This window comes from Haliotis rufescens, unplaced genomic scaffold, assembly GCF_023055435.1.
Source record: "Haliotis rufescens isolate VD_foot unplaced genomic scaffold, xgHalRufe1.0.p SCAF_11, whole genome shotgun sequence".
In the NCBI taxonomy this organism is placed as follows: Eukaryota; Metazoa; Mollusca; class Gastropoda; order Lepetellida; family Haliotidae; genus Haliotis; species Haliotis rufescens.
In genome coordinates this window covers 34,126,036-34,145,340 of record NW_025963791.1, presented here as the reverse complement: position 1 = coordinate 34,145,340, position 19,305 = coordinate 34,126,036, and the positions used below count along the sequence as shown (strand labels likewise).

General features: G+C 39.9%; 1 protein-coding gene across 4 annotated transcripts in view; it reads right to left on the bottom strand.

The window, feature by feature from the left end:
• The window catches only part of LOC124151225 (regulator of G-protein signaling 7-like), a 101,857-nt gene that overhangs the window by 42,984 nt on the left and 39,568 nt on the right, over positions 1–19,305 (bottom strand). For all 4 annotated transcript variants that reach the window (XM_046523585.2, XM_046523586.2, XM_046523587.2 and 1 more), the window contains exons 2-8: positions 5,948–6,044; positions 4,768–4,934; positions 4,000–4,051; positions 2,890–2,954; positions 2,093–2,169; positions 1,834–1,915; positions 193–291 (exon numbers count right to left, since the gene is read on the bottom strand). In XM_046523585.2, coding sequence (XP_046379541.1) covers positions 193–291; positions 1,834–1,915; positions 2,093–2,169; positions 2,890–2,954; positions 4,000–4,051; positions 4,768–4,934; positions 5,948–6,044 — 639 coding nt within the window. The remainder of the gene's footprint in view (positions 1–192; positions 292–1,833; positions 1,916–2,092; positions 2,170–2,889; positions 2,955–3,999; positions 4,052–4,767; positions 4,935–5,947; positions 6,045–19,305) is intronic.

Genomic DNA, 19,305 nt, shown 5'->3' with positions numbered 1-19,305 from the left:
GTCACGCCTGTCCTATCTACTCCCACCAACACAACCACTACAGTGTCCATCCTAACCACAAGTCTTTTCTGTGAGTGAATTAAAATCTAAATCAGTATTTGGGTCATATTGCGACCAAAGTCTTTCTGAAGCTGTATGTCCCGTAGGAATAGACTTGTGAAGCCTGACAGGGTGTAAGGTCAGAAATGTTACCTGTTTCTCTAGAAAGTTCTTATTCTTTCTCCGGTTGTCCATCTGACTAATCATGAAGTATCTCTTCGGTCCGCCTTCAACTCCCCTTATGTGTCCGGGCTGCAGAATACACATGTAGCATGAGGGTTATACCACGATCTCTAGCTAGACATTATAATACTTATACATCTACTCTCCATAGGTGTCACTGATTGGACAGTTTGGTATTGATATATCGCCTAAAAAGTATCACAGTATATCAGTGTTTGAAATAAACTAAATTCTCAGGGTGCCTTCAGGTCCCATTTCAGGACTTAAGAAGCTGCAGGCCCAGACTAAACTCTTCAGGCCCTCATTTTAAAAAACCTACAGCTTATTGTGACAAGTACATCCACACATAAAGTTAAGGCACGCTAAAAGGACCCAAACAAATTTGAAACTACAGGCCCGACCTGAGATCTACTTGCCACAGGCCTACGGCCAGGCGATTATTTCAAACACTGCAATATATCAATTATATTAATAAATCACAACATTAGCCATTCTACATGTGCATAGATAAAGCATTTCCTATCTAGACCTGCAATAATCAACTTCATGCTATATATGAACAAGACTGATCTATTAAATGTTTCAAACTGAATTTTCTGCCTCGTGAATTTCAGTGGAAGTTTGTATCGATACAGTATCGAGATTAAAAATATATCGATTCATCACTCTCTCCAAGATGTTGAACACATTCGGAACACTGTCAGTGTCTTCCTTGTGATGTCATTATAAGCGTGTACGTTTCAAGACAAGTGAAAAGACTGGTCACGTGATATATGCAAATTAGCTTGTGGCAGTGTTGTTATGCTGAATCATTACAGTGCTGGAGTGTGCTGTTTGCTGAACACCTTGAATCCCCACGCAACATGATTTCGAGCCCCACCTCTATTTAAGCACCCAAACATTACGTAACAACTCCCTTAATGACGTAATCAGGGTAGACGCTTCAAAGCCATATAAAAACAGTAAAGTGTTGGCCACATGTTGCTGAAGTTATGTTACGAATTAAGCTACATGATGTAAGATATGCAACAAATAATGAAAACATACCTCAAAACTTTCTTTTTCACTAATGAACATTTATATCAAACTTGATCTGATGAAATTTTTTGAAACAAAACGTATGTATCAATTACATAGCAGCTGCTATTTGTAAACTTCCTGTGTGTAAAGTCATGTGACTAATCATGTTGTGCATCTATTTTTAACTTGACTGTCATGGAGGGGCTCGAAATCATGTGACAGTAACAAGATGCCGCCTGATTGACTTTATTATCACAATACAATTAACAAGATATGGTCATTTGACCATGCAAGTGTTAACAGAAATAAATGTTCTCCAAAGTAAGCCCTAACTTTAGTGTATTGGGATTATTATAAGAAATACTTCTTAGGTGCTCGAAAACATAATATGCGAGTATAAATACCAACACTACAAGCCACATGCCAGTGTTAGAAATTGGCACTAGTCCTACAGTCATTGCCAAACTGCCCAATAGCTAAGGTATCATAAGGACCAGTAGAAATTTGCCATTTTAAAGGGTTCTGCTATTTGTTATCTTTATAAGGACTTGTGGAGTAAAACTGTTAGTTTCTAAAGTTGTCTCCCCTTACCGGTGGCCGGTGTATTCTCCAGAAAGCCCTTTCTTGACTGTCAGTGATGACTTTATCTGTCCTCTTCCTGTCTTTAGCGATTCTGGAATTGTTAAATTCAATACATATGAAATACTTATGATTTCCACACAGTGCAAAGCTCAAGGACCCATTAAACCCATTTCAACCGTATATGTGATCAGAAATGTCTAATTTCTATGTTTCATCTAGGAACGTGTTGACTGGCAAGAGGGTACTCAAAGACTGACGTTCTCCTCACCTGACTTGGTCTTGTGCCTGAGTCTGAATTGTCTCCCATTTATCACACAACATCTTCTGCAGCTTGCTGTACACGTTCTGCAAACAGTAACATCGGTGGAACTCCCTGACACTGAATCTTTGTATTGACTTTCCAACACTTCCAGTTGTTTCTCAGAATGCATTGTTCACCCAGAAACATGTTTCAGTTGTTATTATTATTATTTTTATTATTTTTATTATTATTATTATTATTATTATTATTATTATTATTATTATTATTATTATTATTATTATGTACTGCACATATACAGGTACCAGTATCTGCTCAAATGTGGTTTTATTTGTTCCCCGTGGACCCGTTTCCAGTTATCATTCTCAACTCCCTGGGGAGTATACAACCCACACAAATTTGCATCACGATAACCTTGCATTTATAAACAGGGTTTTATCTGGACCTCCTCAGAGGCCAATATTTGTCCCAAAGGCTGTAGTAAATGTCAGTAAAAATTCCAAATTCGAACTAGGAATTTACCAATTCCTTAGAATTTGCTAAAATAAGTACCATTTTCCCAATTTGACAGCCAAAGGCCCTTAGTTTGGATATCCCAAATAGATTCCTGATTAAGCTGAAGACAAATTACCCACACTAGTGGTACACACCATATATGTAGTGCTACACACCATATATGGCAATGTGCCAACTAAATATGTCACATTTGCCAACTTCTACTTGTAACATCCAAACAAGAATAACAGGTGAAAATGAGGCATAATTTTAATGCTTAAAGCATGAACAGTTGATGACAAATACTTTACCTGTTCATAATCTTCCAAGCCATGTTTCTGTTTATTTCGCATAGATCGCTTGGTCAGATGGATTGCTGGAACGGAAAATGTTACTTTAAAAAAATATTCAAATGGCTACTGATGTTGTCAACTACTCATAAACCTAGCTGTTCATATTGCCACTCTAAACCCACTCGTGACACAAGTTATCTCCCTTTCCCCAACCATCATAATGCTACAAACACAACCAGATTTGTGCAGTAGATAAATCGTTAAATATAAAACATTCCTTCCAGTAGGTGTCAGCTTTTAATGTAAAGTATTATCAAGGAAATGGAGAGTCTCATAACAAAAGCATTCTACCCAAGTTGTGCCACCCTGAGATAGCTAAAACTTTCAACTGTTTCAACCATCATACAAAAAATAATAGAAAATTGAGAATTATTTCACTTCCTTAAAAAAACCTCTTGGATATTTAGATATAAGCGATAGACAAATTACAACAATGCACTGTCATGTAATATACAAGATAGCTATGCAATAAAACAATGAAGAACAAGGCATGGTATATTTTCCGATAAGACATTGTTCTATAATGATGCCATTTCTGGAGATTCAAACACATGATCGCAATTTAATGTCATCGTAAATTTGACGAAATTATTTTTGAGAGGGTAACAAGTTGTGAGTAGTGAGTGCGGCAATGCAATACAACGCAATGGCCGAACAATCATATCCAAAATGGGTGAGATATGGTAATCGGTATTGGCAGAAAAGGTACAGGTAATCGCCTCGAGAATTGTGAGAATATTCAGGAAATACCAAACGTAACCCCCTTGTTCATTAAATGGACTTGTCCGACATTGACTGTATTCAGGGAATCATCATTATTTAAATACAGATAAACATTATTAAAGCTTGTAAATTTTAAGAACATCCTTTGGGAGGATGTTTTGTTGATAAGAAATTAAGAAATAAACAACTCATGGTCGTTGTTTATCATTCAATAAAACACTGTAGGGAGGATAAACCACCATGCTCCCTTCAAGGTTTATTCTCTCTGCAGTGTTTTAGTGAATCATAAACAAGTCCCCCCACATCGTGTTTTTCTCGAATACAAACCCAGCCTAGTTAACTTACCATATGTAACATTGTCAGGTTCTGTATTATGCGAGGCCCAGTAGAAGGGGCACTGAAACAGCAAGGCAAGGTTAACCGATGTAAGCAAAAATAAGCATACCGTAATTACCTGAATAATGTTGAAAAATGTCAGGTTAACCAACACTGTGAAAGAAATAAAAAACCTGCCCTTAAAAACACCTGGTCAGAATCCCTTTAGACTAGACTGGGGCGGTGTGGTAGCCCAGTATTTAAAGTGTTCGGTTGTCACGCCAAAGACCCAGGTTTGATTCCCCTCATGGGCACAATGTGTGAAGCCCATTTCTGGTGTCCCCAGACACATACTGGATCGGCCAACTCTGCACAGAGAGTCAAGGCCACTGGACCTTTCCTACATCCACAGAGGGGTTTGGGGATACACCAGTGCTAGATGGCAATTTCTAAATGACAGACAATTAGTTAACAACTGTCACTTAGTTGACTATCACTCAAGTCATTCTATTCTTACTGTGCATAAGAGCATAAATCATTATCGGTACGGAAATTAAACAAGAATGTTAATTCTACTACCAGTCCGAACAGTGAAAACATATAGCAATACCAACCGAAAGCCCTTTAACTTTAACAAAACTGGTTAGTGCTAATTTCCATCCCTGCTTAAACCCTCTAGATTCACCTCGTGTATTTCATCAATACTAATAATTCAATTAAAAGAGCACACTAGGTACTGCATCCTATGAATACGATAAATATTATAAAAAGTTCTTCAGTTTCCCCTTCCTGTCCTACCTGGAACCTGTAGAGCGAGATGTCCCCCTTAACGACGAGGGTCTTATTGTCTGTGATGGGGAAGAAGTAGCCATATTGGCACAACAGCTGGGCCAGGTGCAGTGCCTCGCTCACGTCCTCCTCACTGATGTTCAGGTGGTGCCGCAGCCATGTGATCAGGTCATAACCTGAAGCAGGGTTCATACAAATCAAGGTCATACAAGTCACAAGTTCAAGGCTTTTTAGGGGCCTTTTCAGGGCTCCTAACCTCTAGAATCCCAATAACATTTTTTTTCTACATACCCTCAAAGCAAGTGGCACCCGATATCTACACACAGTTGGATCAAGACATACCGTATTTGCCTTATAAGCGCCCCGCCTTATAAGCGCCCACGGCGATATTTGCTTATATATTGGCTAGTGAACAATCTCATTTAGCACCCCTTCCGATTGATCAATGTACATAAGACTTATTTATTCGCGTAGAATACGCACTTGTGTGCTAAATGCACCCTTAATTATGGGCAATAAAATTCTGGAAAAATATATCTGTCGTACATAAACATTTCAGGCTGTCAGCATAACAATGAAATTTATCTTTCAACTCTGGTTTTTTTCACCAAAATTTATTCTAATCCAAGGCCCCTAATACTAATTTTGAGAGCGCCCTGGGCGCTTATTACGTCGAATACGGTATTGAATGGTGTTGGAGTTATGCTCGCGATGGATGGAAGGCAACATGAAAAAAACCAGGTGCAGTCTGTGTCTGTGAGTCCACTAGCCCGAACTTAGCATCATCTTGATTACATTTTAGTGTTATCCAGTGGACTTTAGATAGGTCCGGGCTTCGGATGAGTGGCTAAAGTCTGCAGGTGCTTAATACAGATGATTCCTAACGACTGAAGACGTGCAGAGATGCAATAGTGAAGCTCTTCGTATTATAAGGACTCACACAATGGACTTTGCCTTTGCATTCGGGGCAGTCCAAAATTTGAGTGTGTTTCTTGTCAGAAAAAAAATCTCAGTCTTATATAACATGTAATATACAAGTTTTATTAGTTTCAATGAACCAAACAGTCTTTCTGGGTTCTCTTCAATCGGAATGTAACTTATTCGCCTCCATTTTCAATTTGGATGCCATATGTGGTGTCATGTAACACCCTGATCTGTACCCTCTGATATTGGTGAATAGCACACGTACCTGTGAATACTGACGGAATGGTGGAGAGGAATGTTTTCTGACACTTCACCGGAACACCAGTTTTGGGGTTCTGCATTTCCAATAACAGCTTCTCCATCTGAAACACAAAGTGGTTGCATATAGATTGTGAGGAATAACTGGGATAAATACCAATACCTCTACCAGTGAGTGAGCGAGTGAGAGGGTGAGTGAGTGAGTGGTGAGTGATTGAGTGGGTTATGAGTGGTGAGTGAGTGAGTGAGTGAGTGAGTGAGTGAGTGGGTTATGAGTGAGTGAGTGGGTTATGAGTGAGAGGGTTATGAGTGAGTTGGTTATGAGTTGGTTATGAGTTGGTTATGAGTGAGTGAGTGAGTGAGTGAGTGAGTGAGTGAGTGAGAGTGTTTTATGCGACAATATTCAAGCAATAGCAAAGTGGGGTACACAAGAAATGGGTTTCACACATTGTACCAGTTTGGATCAGAACATCTGACATTAGGCAATCTGACCCACTGACAGTAAATACTTGACTGAGGTCCAAGCAAACCAGTCGTTGAGAGCATGAACAACAAGCTATGCCACTGGCATACCCATCTCACAGACAGCCATGTCACACACTACAATCATATGCTCCTCGTTCTCCTTAAATCATAAAGTTTGTGGATACAAGGAACCTCAAATACTCAAGGAGCAAAATCTCAAGGACACCCTATCATATCATAAACTCCCTATCAACATCATCAATCACATGAATTAATTGTATTATTGTTTGTTTGTTGTTTGACACCGCACTCAGCAATATTCCAGCTACTGTAAATCTTGAAATTAACATGAGCGTGAATTAAATGCGCAAAATGCGAGTGTTCTTTGCTCGCATTATTAAACATTTAGATAGCAGAAATACCAACTTAGACATATGCTGAAAATAAACAACTATGTATTCCACATCACTGTTTATTGAGCAGCACTTGTAAGAAGTGTATAAACAATGTCATTCAAAAACTAATTACATCCTGTGAATTGTCACTGCTGGGGTCAAGACAAGAGTTCTATTCACTGATCACTGATCACACCTGCAAGTCCAGACAGAGGACATTTTCTTTATATATAAATCCACTGATGCTTGAGAGGAGGGGATGTCGCATTCATTTTGAGACACATTAATTTCACGATTTAGAGTATATGATGGCTGTCTGTAAGTAACGGGGTCTAGTTCAGACAATTTCAGTGATTGACATCATGACATCAACTAAGTCAGCAAGCCTCCCCACCCAATCGCGTTAGTGGCCTCTTACCACACGCATCGTTTGCTGAAGACCAACTGTAATCCAGGTCGACACAATGGTATAAACCCTACAATAGCTGAATCCAGGTCAACACAATGGTATAAACCCTGCAATATCTGAATCCAGGTCTGCACAAGGATATAAACCCTGCAATATCTGAATCCAGGTCAACACAATGGTATCAACCCTGCAATATCTGAATCCAGGTCTGCACAAGGATATAAACCCGGCAATATTTGAATCCAGGTCAACACAATGGTATAAACCCTGCAATATCTGAATCTAGGTCAACACAATGGTATAAACCCTGCAATATCTGAATCCAGGTCAACACAATGGTATAAACCCTGCAATATCTGAATCCAGGTCTACACAATGATATAAACCCTGCAATATCTGAATCCAGGTCAACACAATGGTATCAACCCTCCAGTATCTGAATCCAGGTCTACACAATGATATAAACCCTGCAATATCTGAATCCAGGTCAACACAATGGTATAAACCCTGCAATATCTGAATCCAGGTCAACACAATGGTATAAACCCTGCAATATCTGAATCTAGATCAACACAATGGTATAAACCCTGCAATATCTGAATCCAGGTCAACACAATGGTATAAACCCTGCCATATCTGAATCTAGATCAACACAATGGTATTAACCCTGCAATATCTGAATCCAGGTCAACACAATGGTATTAACCCTGCAATATCTGAATCCAGGTCAACACAATGGTATAAACCCTACAATATCTGAATCCAGGTCAACACAATGGTATAAACCCTGCAATTTCTGAATCCAGGTCAACACAATGGTATAAACCCTACAATAGCTGAATCCAGGTCAACACAATGGTATAAACCCTGCAATATCTGAATCCAGGTCAACACAATGGTATAAACCCTGCAATATCTGAATCCAGGTCAACACAATGGTATAAACCCTGCAATATCTGAATCCAGGTCAACACAATGGTATAAACCCTGCAGTATCTGAATCCAGGTCTACACAATGATATAAACCCTGCAATATCTGAATCCAGGTCAACACAATGGTATAAACCCTGCAATATCTGAATCTAAATGAGATGAGCCACATTTCAGTAGAGTGAGTTAGTATTGTTTTACGCCCCTTTTTGCAAATATTCCAGCAACATCACGGCAGTGGCACCAGAAATGGGCTTTTACAGTCATAGTACCCGGGCTTCGGTGTGACAGGCAAACACTTTCACCACTGGACTATCCCATCGCCCCCACTTTTATAGAAGAAAGGTCGAGTTCGGTAATGTTGTCAATTTCTAAAACCATCAACATCTATCGCTGTACTCAAACAATTTACCTCATCCATAAGCTCATCAGCCAAGTGACATGGCGATGAAGTGTGTGATATACTGGCAGTTATGAATGCGAGGGAGAATATCACAGGATGATCATAAAGTAAGTCAACGTTTCAGTGACTGACTCCTTGTTTACCACTGATGGAAAAAAACACTATTTTACTAATGGCTTATCAACTTCAAAGGTTACTTTCTCATGACCAGAATGTCAGCCATGATTGTTGAGTTACTGGTCATGTTGGCAACCACTGTGCTATCCGTAATGGATGAGTAGGAGCCCATTTATGAAATCAATACATAAATAGAATTCTTCTTAACTTTAAGCCTTAGTGTTTAGTTAAACTTTATGAGCAGATTTGGGAATTCTGCCAAGTCAACCGTCTGAGGGATGGGTCTGCAGTCAGTATAGGGTGTTATAGGGATGGGTCTGCAGTCAGTATAGGGTGTTATAGGGATGGGTCTGCAGTCAGTGTAGGGTGTTATTGGGAGTGGGTCGGCAGTCAGTATAGGGTGTTATAGGGCTTGGGTTGGCAGTCAGTATAGGGTGTTATTGGGATAGGTCTGCAGTCAGTATAGGGTGTTATTGGGATAGGTCTGCAGTCAGTATAGGGTGTTATTGGGAGTGGGTCGGCAGTCAGTATAGGGTGTTATAGGGCTTGGGTTGGCAGTCAGTATAGGGTGTTATTGGGATAGGTCTGCAGTCAGTATAGGATGTTATTGGGATAGGTCTGCAGTCAGTATAGGGTGTTATTGGGATAGGTCTAGGGGAATCCGAATGACTCAATTGACATATTTGCACTGATCACAAAATACAATATGACAGAGGCAACATTCAACATATTACCAATTCACACCTTAATTAAATCTCAAAACAATTTTTTTCAGCAAACACTAATGAATTCACTTGAGAGAAGAACTAATCATAACTCCACACGGTTACATAACATTATCCTCACATAGAAAATCAATCTGCTGCTGGTTGCGGAGTGGACGGCAAACAGCAGCACCAGGTGCCGTGGTGCGCTTACACTTCCATTAAAATCTCAGCTGGGAGGTACCTTATCGGCCTCTGGTAAAAACCCTATAAAAAGCACACCACCATTCTTCTACCTCAAGGCAGATACAACACAAGTTGTCAGTTTTGTGTATGGTTTTAAAGTCTACTAGACTTGGTTAGTGTCCTTGTTTAGGATTCATACATTTAATTGGGTTTATAATTACCACAGAATTTGGTGTAAGCAAACGGATATAGCTAACCTATCTTACACCTTACATTTTTGGTAATAATATCATGATAATTCATATATAGTTCTACACCTTTAAGCATCGATATACATAAATTTCACATGGCATTCAGCAGCTCAACTGACAATGAGTGAGTGAATATGGTTTTATGCCGCTTTTAGCAATATTCCAGCAATATCACTGCGGGGAACACCAGAAATGGATTTCACACATTGTACCCATGTTGGGAATCAAACCTGGGTCTTCGGCGTCACGAGCAAACGCTTCATCCACTAGGCTAGCCAACCACCCTCAACTGACAATGAAAAGTATCTGTTTATTCTAAAAAATTAATGAAATATCAGCTATTATCTAAACGTGTAAACAGGAAAGACACTTTAACTGTTATGCATTATGAGAATGTATTGATAGATAACGCTTTACAATTGTAACGACCACATAGAATCCATATCCAAAGGGAGATAACTCCCATACTGCCAATCTTGAATGTTTCTCCCCCTCAGAAAACAAAGAGTTTTCTCGTCCATTGTTTGAATCCAAGACAAAGCCTGAATCAATAGCCTGACATTTTTTAGCGATATTCAAAAGCCATACATCAATTTTTCCTTTAGTCCACAGACTAAGATAAACAGCCAAAGAGATAACCTCTTTCTTCCAAGCAACTCCAATACTCTAAAGTACTCCTAACCTTACTCAAAGGAGTCAATAAAGACTTTTATATTACCATATTCCTATGATCATTAGTTTGGGTGATGGGTTAAAAAGATGAAAATGTGTGTTGAAATGGACAGCGCCACCTGTCAGGAAAGCAGGACGCTACCATCACGATTATTGATTGGTAATAATGCAATAACTGTTAATACATAGCCACATGACCTACCGTAAACACCATGTCTAAAGATGTGATTGGCTTTATATCAATGGGAACCCACTGTTCAATCAACTCACATCGGCACACATCTGTTAAGGAGCATTAGCTAATATTTGTGAGGATCGGTGAAGAATAGAAATCACTTTGGTTCAGTCGCAACATTAGCTGGGTCTGTTACTCGGTCAATAGATGATACGGAGAGAGGCAGCAATAAAATTGGTCTGTAGGTTTCATGGGAAACAAGAACACCATTGTATATAGGTGAGTGAGAGCAGTATATCACAGTCTGTGAGTTAATGTGGGAGGAAAGCCTAAAGTGATGCATGTCTTAGGTGTTTTACCATGTTAGGAAATCCAGCAAAGCAGTAGACTGCTGACAAAACAAAGATCGTGATAAATTATGGGTTTTGAATCTAAAATAAGCTGATCCTCACACAAGAAAGGGATATAACTCTGTAAATGATGTCACAACTTTAGCTGTTATCACTATGAATAGCCTCAACATTGATGATGCGCTGTTAAGTGACACCCACTCACTTTCTCACTCACCCACCCCTCAACCCACCAACTTACTCACCCACTCACTCACCCACCCACCCACTCACCACCCACCTGCCTCCTCACTCGCTCACTCACTCACCCACCCACTCACTCACACACACCCCCACACACCCATTCACTCACCATCCACCTACTCTCTCACTCCCTCACTCACTCAACCACCCACCCACCCACTCACCCACCTACTCATTCAACCACTCACCCAATCATTCACCCACCCACTCACTATCCTGAAGCTAAAGTTCAAAAACATTCTGTTCAGCATAGCAATAGTAACATATATAACATGAAACACGACTGAAATTATAACTCAAGTTGAATCATTAGACTCAAACATTTTTGGCACAGACTGACTTTGCCCCGCATACTGGAAAGAAAATCTGTGTTAGACGACAGATGGACAGACACCTATATTCATCCCTACTTCATAATGACACACACATGGACAAAGAGGTTATCATTCCTTCCTTGATAGAATGTCAGATCTAATGCTGCAAATTAGCCACACAATGGACACAGTATAGAACCAGAGCACACAATCATTTCAGAAAAACTAGAAGTCTACACACACCCTTGCATCTGGTATATATAATTGTACACTAACATCAAACATGTTAAGTCTCTGAAATGAACTTTTTTCTTAAAGGACATAGGGTTAAATTGTCTTTTTATACATAATACTAAAAAAAAGTTAAGAACCACCCCACTTTTCCATCCTACTATAGTTAATCTATCATGGCATGACAGATTCACCAAAGTAACATGAATAAATCAAGTGCTCCTGAACATTTTGAGTAGTGTATAACATAAAACAGGCAAGAGGAACAGAGGTCTAGACTTGCCAAAGTACTGTAGACTTTCTTTTGAGTTTTCAGGTATTATTGTTTCAGGGTCTGTGTGAGAGACTAGTGATATTGAAAAGGATGTAAAAGTGTTACTCCAGCACCTATGTGGGAAGTATATGACAAGGGTATACGCTTCATAATTACACCTCACACCCAACATGTCAATATTTTATAATGTCTCAAGTGTAACCTTCAATCATGTGTTGGGATTCAAGCATCAGTCAACCTTAAACTTAATTTGCCAGGAATTTCATCATCGCATGTGCAAATAATATTTCTTGTTCATTACCATGATCCAATTATTCCTGTGGAATTGTATTGGCTTTTTCTGGCATGTCTTTGTATCGCAGATGGATGTGAATTGGGAGGAGCTGCTGTAGCTTAATCTGCTAACACTGATCACTACTTTTCTTCTTAAAGGGATAGACGTGTCTTGACTTGTAACATCAACAGCTTATATCAGAGGAACTACTAATCTCACATACTCCTCCATCAGAGGAACTACTAATCTCACATACTCCTCCATCAGAGGAACTACTAATCTCACATACTCCTCCATCAGAGGAACTACTAATCTCACATACTCCTCCATCAGAGGAACTACTCATCTTACACATTCCTCCATCAGAGGAACTACTAATCTCACATACTCCTCCATCAGAGGAACTACTAATCTCACATACTCCTCCAACAGAGGAACTACTCATCTTACACATTCCTCCAACAGAGGAACTACTAATCTCACATACTCCTCCATCAGAGGAACTACTAATCTTACATACTCCTCCATCAGAGGAACTACTAATCTCACATACTCCTCCATCAGAGGAACTACTAATCTCACATACTCCTCCATCAGAGGAACTACTAATCTTACATACTCCTCTAACAGAGGAACTACTCATCTTACACATTCCTCCAACAGAGGAACTACTAATCTTACATACTCCTCCAACAGAGGAACTACTAATCTCACATATTCCTCCAACAGAGGTGTGAGTGAGTGAGTGAGATGGGTTTAACGCCGCTTTTAACAGTATTCCAACAGAGGAACTACTAATCTTACATAGTAGTAATAGGTAGGACAACCTTCACTGGTATACTGCAATAGGTAGGAAAACCTTCACTGGCATGCTGCAATAGGTAGGAAAACCTTCACTTGCATGCTGCAATAGGTAGGAAAACCTTCACTGGCATGCTGCAATAGGTAGGAATACCTTCACTGGCATGCTGCAATAGGTTAGAAAACCTTCACAAACACTGGTTGTTAGCCAGCAAGGCACACTGGATACCACAAACACTGGTTGTTAGCCAGCAAGGCACACTGGATACCACAAACACTGGTTGTTAGCCAGCAAGGCACACTGGATACCACAAACACTGGTTGTTAGCCAGCAAGGCACACTGGATACCACAAACACTGGTTGTTAGCCAGCAAGGCACACTGGATACCACAAACACTGGTTGTTAGCCAGCAAGGCACACTGGATACCACAAACACTGGTTGTTAGCCAGCAAGGCACACTGGATACCACAAACACTGGTTGTTAGCCAGCAAGGCACACTGGATACCACAAACACTGGTTGTTAGCCAGCAAGGCACACTGGATACCACAAACACTGGTTGTTAATTACTGGAAGGGCAAAAACTTATAACTTGACCATCCATAAACATGTGTAAACCCAACATTGTTATCACCGAACAATAAGAGGTGAGGTGAAATGGGGTTTAATGTTGCGTCCAAGATTATTGCACTTATATAGCAACGTGCATGTACGTGTTTGTGTTTGTGTGGCTGCTTGTACTAGTCCGTACTGATGCCGATTTATAGTGCTAGCTCACTGAGATACCATGCCGCAGTTTAACATGAACATCCCACTCAGACACAGTATACTGACTCCGAGCCGACCAGTCCTTGTTTTAGCCCCTTAATGCCAAGCGCCAGACACGGTTAAAACAAGTACCATCTTTTAACATCTTTTGGTATGACGCGGCCGGGGATCGAACCCCGGACCTTCCGCTCTCCAGGCGGATGCTCTACCACTAGACCACAGAGACGGTCCCGAACAATAAGAACCTATGTATAATAACATCATTGATAATCACAGCACTTGACACTGAAGTTCTGACGATGACCTAGGCACTTGTGACAGGAACTAGATAAGTGCTTCTGCATGTGTGACCTCCATAGCATTGTCTAACATAATACCCCAGCCTCGCACCATCCGATGTGTGGCGTGGTAAACACCATAACACTATTGTCTACACGGGAATATATTCATTTACACTATGTCCATGATGATAGGTAAGAAGGGTTTGTATGATAGGAGCACAACACATTTAGGGACCAGTTCAAAAGTGTGGTGTCAGGTTAAAAACTTAATTCTTAAAGTTTTGAGACAAATACCACCCCACCCCATCCAAAATCTTAATTCTGAAAATGTTGAATTCCTGAGTTTAGTAACATCAGGCACTTATCGACTGAAGTTTATTTACTTAAATCTGCCATTCCATATTATGCACTGCACTAGAAGGACGTCTTTTTACAACAAAACCCCACCTTGTGTAAAGACCTGTGTATTTTATGAAAACTACAAACAGCACATGAATATAAAAAGGATTTGAGTTTTTGCTTAGTTTAGTTTAATATAAAACAATGAGAAATCAGGTAAGTTGATTTTGCTGGATGGAAAACTTGCAGGGCCATTAACAACCCCATCCCTAAACTTAAGATTTTAATCTGATATCACTTTTTTAAATGGTCCCTTTTTACAGTAAATCCTGTTTACTGTTTACAACATTTAGACTATTTCTGTAGCATGTACATTTCAAGGATCAGCTTTTGTTTGTTTGTTGTTTACGCCGCACTCAGCAATATTCATGCTGTATGACGGCGGTCCGTAAAATAATCGAATCTGAACCAGACAAACCAGTGATTGACATCATGAGCATCGACCCACGCAATTGGGATATGATGACATGCATCAACCAAGTCAGCAAGCCTGACCACCCGATCCCATTAGTCGCCTCTTGCGACAAACAAAGTCGCCTTTTACGGCAAGCATGGGTTGCTTAAGACCTATTGTACTCTGGATCATATGAAGATAATGAACAGAGCTGACAATACAAGGAAGGACAATGTGAGGGTGACTGCGGATATCGCTTGGATTGACAATCCTATTACTATTTCAGTGTTAATTAATACATTCCCACATTACTGTGCATAATTCAACAATTACTAGTTGGTGCTTTCATCTGATTTACCTAATGGTAAGATGGCACACAGTTGTGTTGTAATAAAGCAAGGTTTCGTCTCATTTATTCAATAGCTTTGTTTACATCTATGAGAAAGCAAAAGAAATCCCTATTGTATTTTAAATACAAGATATATCAGAATGGTTGAATGATCTCTAAATGAGAATTTAGGGCAACTTCTTGTTTCTTGTTTACAAACTTCAAAATGCCTATCAGATATTTAATTCCAGAATAGTTGAAAAGGTCTTCAGCAACCCATTCTTGCCATAAAAGGCGACTTTGCTTGTCGTAAGAGGCAACTTAGGGATTGGGTGGTCAGACTCGCTATCTTGGACGATGCATGTTATCATATCCCAATTGCGTGGGATGCTCATGATATCAATTACTGGATTGTCTGGTCCAGATTCGATTATTTACAGACCGCCATCAAATAGCTGGAATATTGCTGAGTGTGGGGTTAAACAACAAACAAACAAACCAAATTAGTATTAGGGATGAGTATTGGAAGTTTAAAGTGTATCACAATATTGTACGATACACAAGGTCATATTGCAGTATGCATTATGATATAATGTATCATTCTAAATTTTGAATTCAGAAGCAATTTGAAACATCAGCGTATAAATTGAAGTAATAACTAGCACAAAACCAGATGCAGGTACAACATATTTATAATGTTTACTCAGTAAGACAGTGTTGTGTTGCTGTGTCAATGTTTTTTTCACTCGAAATATTGCATCCTTTAAGGCCCAGTGATCTTCAATGGCAGCCATGCTATTTTTAATGTAGCCAGGAAAGGCTCATGAAGCAACACAATGGTTAATGTCGCTATGCCCAGTTCCACTACGACGGAACCCAGGGACTAAAATGGCCACTTTGAACAGGATTCCGGTTATATCATGGCATGTCAGATTCATATGGGAGGAAAGCCCGAAGTGATGTAGGTCTTAGACAATTACAACTTCGGTGAAACCCACAAGCACGGGTACCATAGGGCTGGGACGAGTCCAAATTTACTACCCGGGTACCCATCCCCCTTTTACCCGACCCTACCCGGGTACCCACTCTAGGTCTCAGGAGATGTTTCGAAATGTCCAATTGGGAACATTTTTTAGAATAGCCCTGGCAAAACGTATTTAGATACAATTACAATTACAATTATTAAACAATCTGGTCATTCATACACTGAAGTTGAATTAAGTTATATCTTTATTCAACCATATGAAAAAATCAGAAGGAATGGGTGCATAGTTAGAAAGAGATGCGAACATTAGTGACTTGGAGTGTAACCATAGAGTTCAAGATAATTTTTGTCATTAAACAATATATCACGTGATTAACCACGTGTCCGGGTAGTCCTGTGGGTACCCGGGTCCCACTCGGTAGCCACCCAACCCAGGTACCTGAGTTACCCGTCCCAGCCCTATTGGCCACCCATGCCCTAAATATGGCCATGAGAGGACGAAAGTTGACATTTGATTTGGACTGACTGTGTCATCATGAGCGCCATTGAGCGGTCATGACTGAGCTATTGCATAAGGACCAACTGAAGGTGTAAAGCTCCACTGATCCCTTGCCACCTCACTCACTGCCCTGCTAAGCAGGGTACATTAAGGGAATTGCTTGTCTCCCTGGGACGCAAGAAAATAAAAGATAACTGGTATTGAATATATGTCATATTAGTAAATTAGATGGACTGACTCCTGTGTGGAGGAATTCTGACTGTTATTGACGACTTTGGTATAAACAAACATGTATACGTTGAGTTGACATCCTGACTCATCACTGCTCATGCAGAATATTCAGCCTTGAAAGCCGGAACACTTAATGAAATGTAACTCTATCACTACTGGGTTGGCCTGCCTCCGCGGTCTAGTGGTAGAGCGTCCGCCCGGAGAGCGGAAGGTCCGGGGTCGATCCACGGCCGTGTAATACCAAAAGACGTTAAAAGATGGTACTTGTTCTTACCCTGTCTGGTGCTCGGCATTAAGGGGTTAAAACAAGGACTGGTCGGCTCGGAGTCAGTATACTGTGACTGAGTGGGGTATTCATGTTAAACTATGGCATGGTATCTCAATCTCAGTGAGCTAGCACTATAAATCGGCATCAGTCCGGACTAGTACAAGCAGCCACACACGCAAGCGTGCATGCACGTCACTATATAAGTGCAATAATCTTGGACGCGATGTTAAACCCAATTTCACATCACCTTACCACTGGGTTGAGACAAAACAGCTACATGATGTTTCAATTTTGTCCTGGAGTCCTTCACAGTGATACCAAAGCTTGCCATGTCTTAAACTCTTCTGTACCTCTTGATTTCCAAAATGAATTTAAGAATACTTCTGACATTAGAAGTGTAGGTTATACAAGGAAAATGATGGAAGTTGCACCTCTGAAGGATAGTCTTATTGTGTTTCATTCAGCATATGTGTGAATCAACGTCAACTGTGTACAAACCGAAATATCTGACACATCTTTGCCGCTAACAATCTACAGTTGGGACGAGCACGCAAACCAATAAAACAGAGGATGCCTTCATCCTGCTTAGATGAACATTACTGCATTCATCTTATTTTTTTTTAAATATCTCTAAAATAAAGAAAATAAGAACTAAAAAAATCCCATTTCAAAAAATAATAATAATTTGTTCCCAATTTGTCTGCCAATGCAGTCAGCTTCAAATATAAATTCCTGGATTTGGAACATTTACCACTTTTGATATGACTAAGAACTCGTCTGGTTCATAATCTGGGACTTGAGCCCCTGACGACCAGTAGATCCTGGCTAAGGGTTACAAAACTGGACCGCAAGTTGACGCACCTTACATTGTACGGTTATAAATCAATGTAATACAGCATCAATTTGTTAATGTGCAGTCTATTCGCATCAGCACCCAATTATACTGTTAATATAGAAAATAATTGATGCTGATTGGTCAATAAGAGGTTTCAAATCACACAAAAATCACCTCTGAAACATGATTTGACATCTGCATCAGCCTGGAAACTTATATTTATAGACTTTAAAGTCATTTTGTTCACTTGATCAGTATTAAATTCCATTTTGGATAAATTGTGTGAAAGATGACAGAATCTCACACAAGTCAACGTTGGTTTGGTTGGTTTGTTGTTTAATGCCGAACTCAGCAATATTCTAGCTATATGACGGCGGTCTGTAAATAATCGAGTCTGGACCAGACAATCCAGTGATTAATATCATGGCATCGATCCACGCAATTGGGATCAATGACATGCATCAACCAAGTTAGCGAGCCTGACCACCCGATCCCGTTAGTCGCCTTTTACGGCAAGCATGGGTTGCTGAAGACCTATTCTACCCCAGAATCTTCACAGTCACACAAGTCAACAAAGAGAGGTAGACACTCATTCACTTATGTTATCCAATCACAGAAGTGACTGTGGTCACATGATCACAGTTACACTTGCCTCTCGGGACAAGTGTGACAGGTTACCAGTGAAAACTTGAATGTTCAAGTCAAGGACATTATCTTTCCAACAAACCCAACATAATGTTTTATTTCTTATCAATATCTAATTGTATTAATAACTTCCTGTTATAAAACAATATATTTGACATGTAAATATCATCCAGTGTCTGATCATGAATAATTCTAAACCAAAGCAAATCAACCATAATAAGACTTTTGCTCATTTTTTGTACACACTATATGTTTGCACTTTCATAAACAGGCAATTTTTTTTTTAATTTTGATTTTTTTAGGTGTAATTTGCCATAGAGTGCAGGCCAAATATCATGGCAAGGTAGGTGCGCCCCTAACCCCTGACCCAAATCCTCCTCTTGACCCCCAATCCTCCTCCTGACCCCCATCCCTGTCCTGGATTCTCTGGTGTTCCCACCACATTGAAATACTCCATACGAGATATCTGACATACCAACTGTTGTTCCTACCGAGCATCCTAGCATAGCACTTTGTTGTAGAACGCTTATAGATCC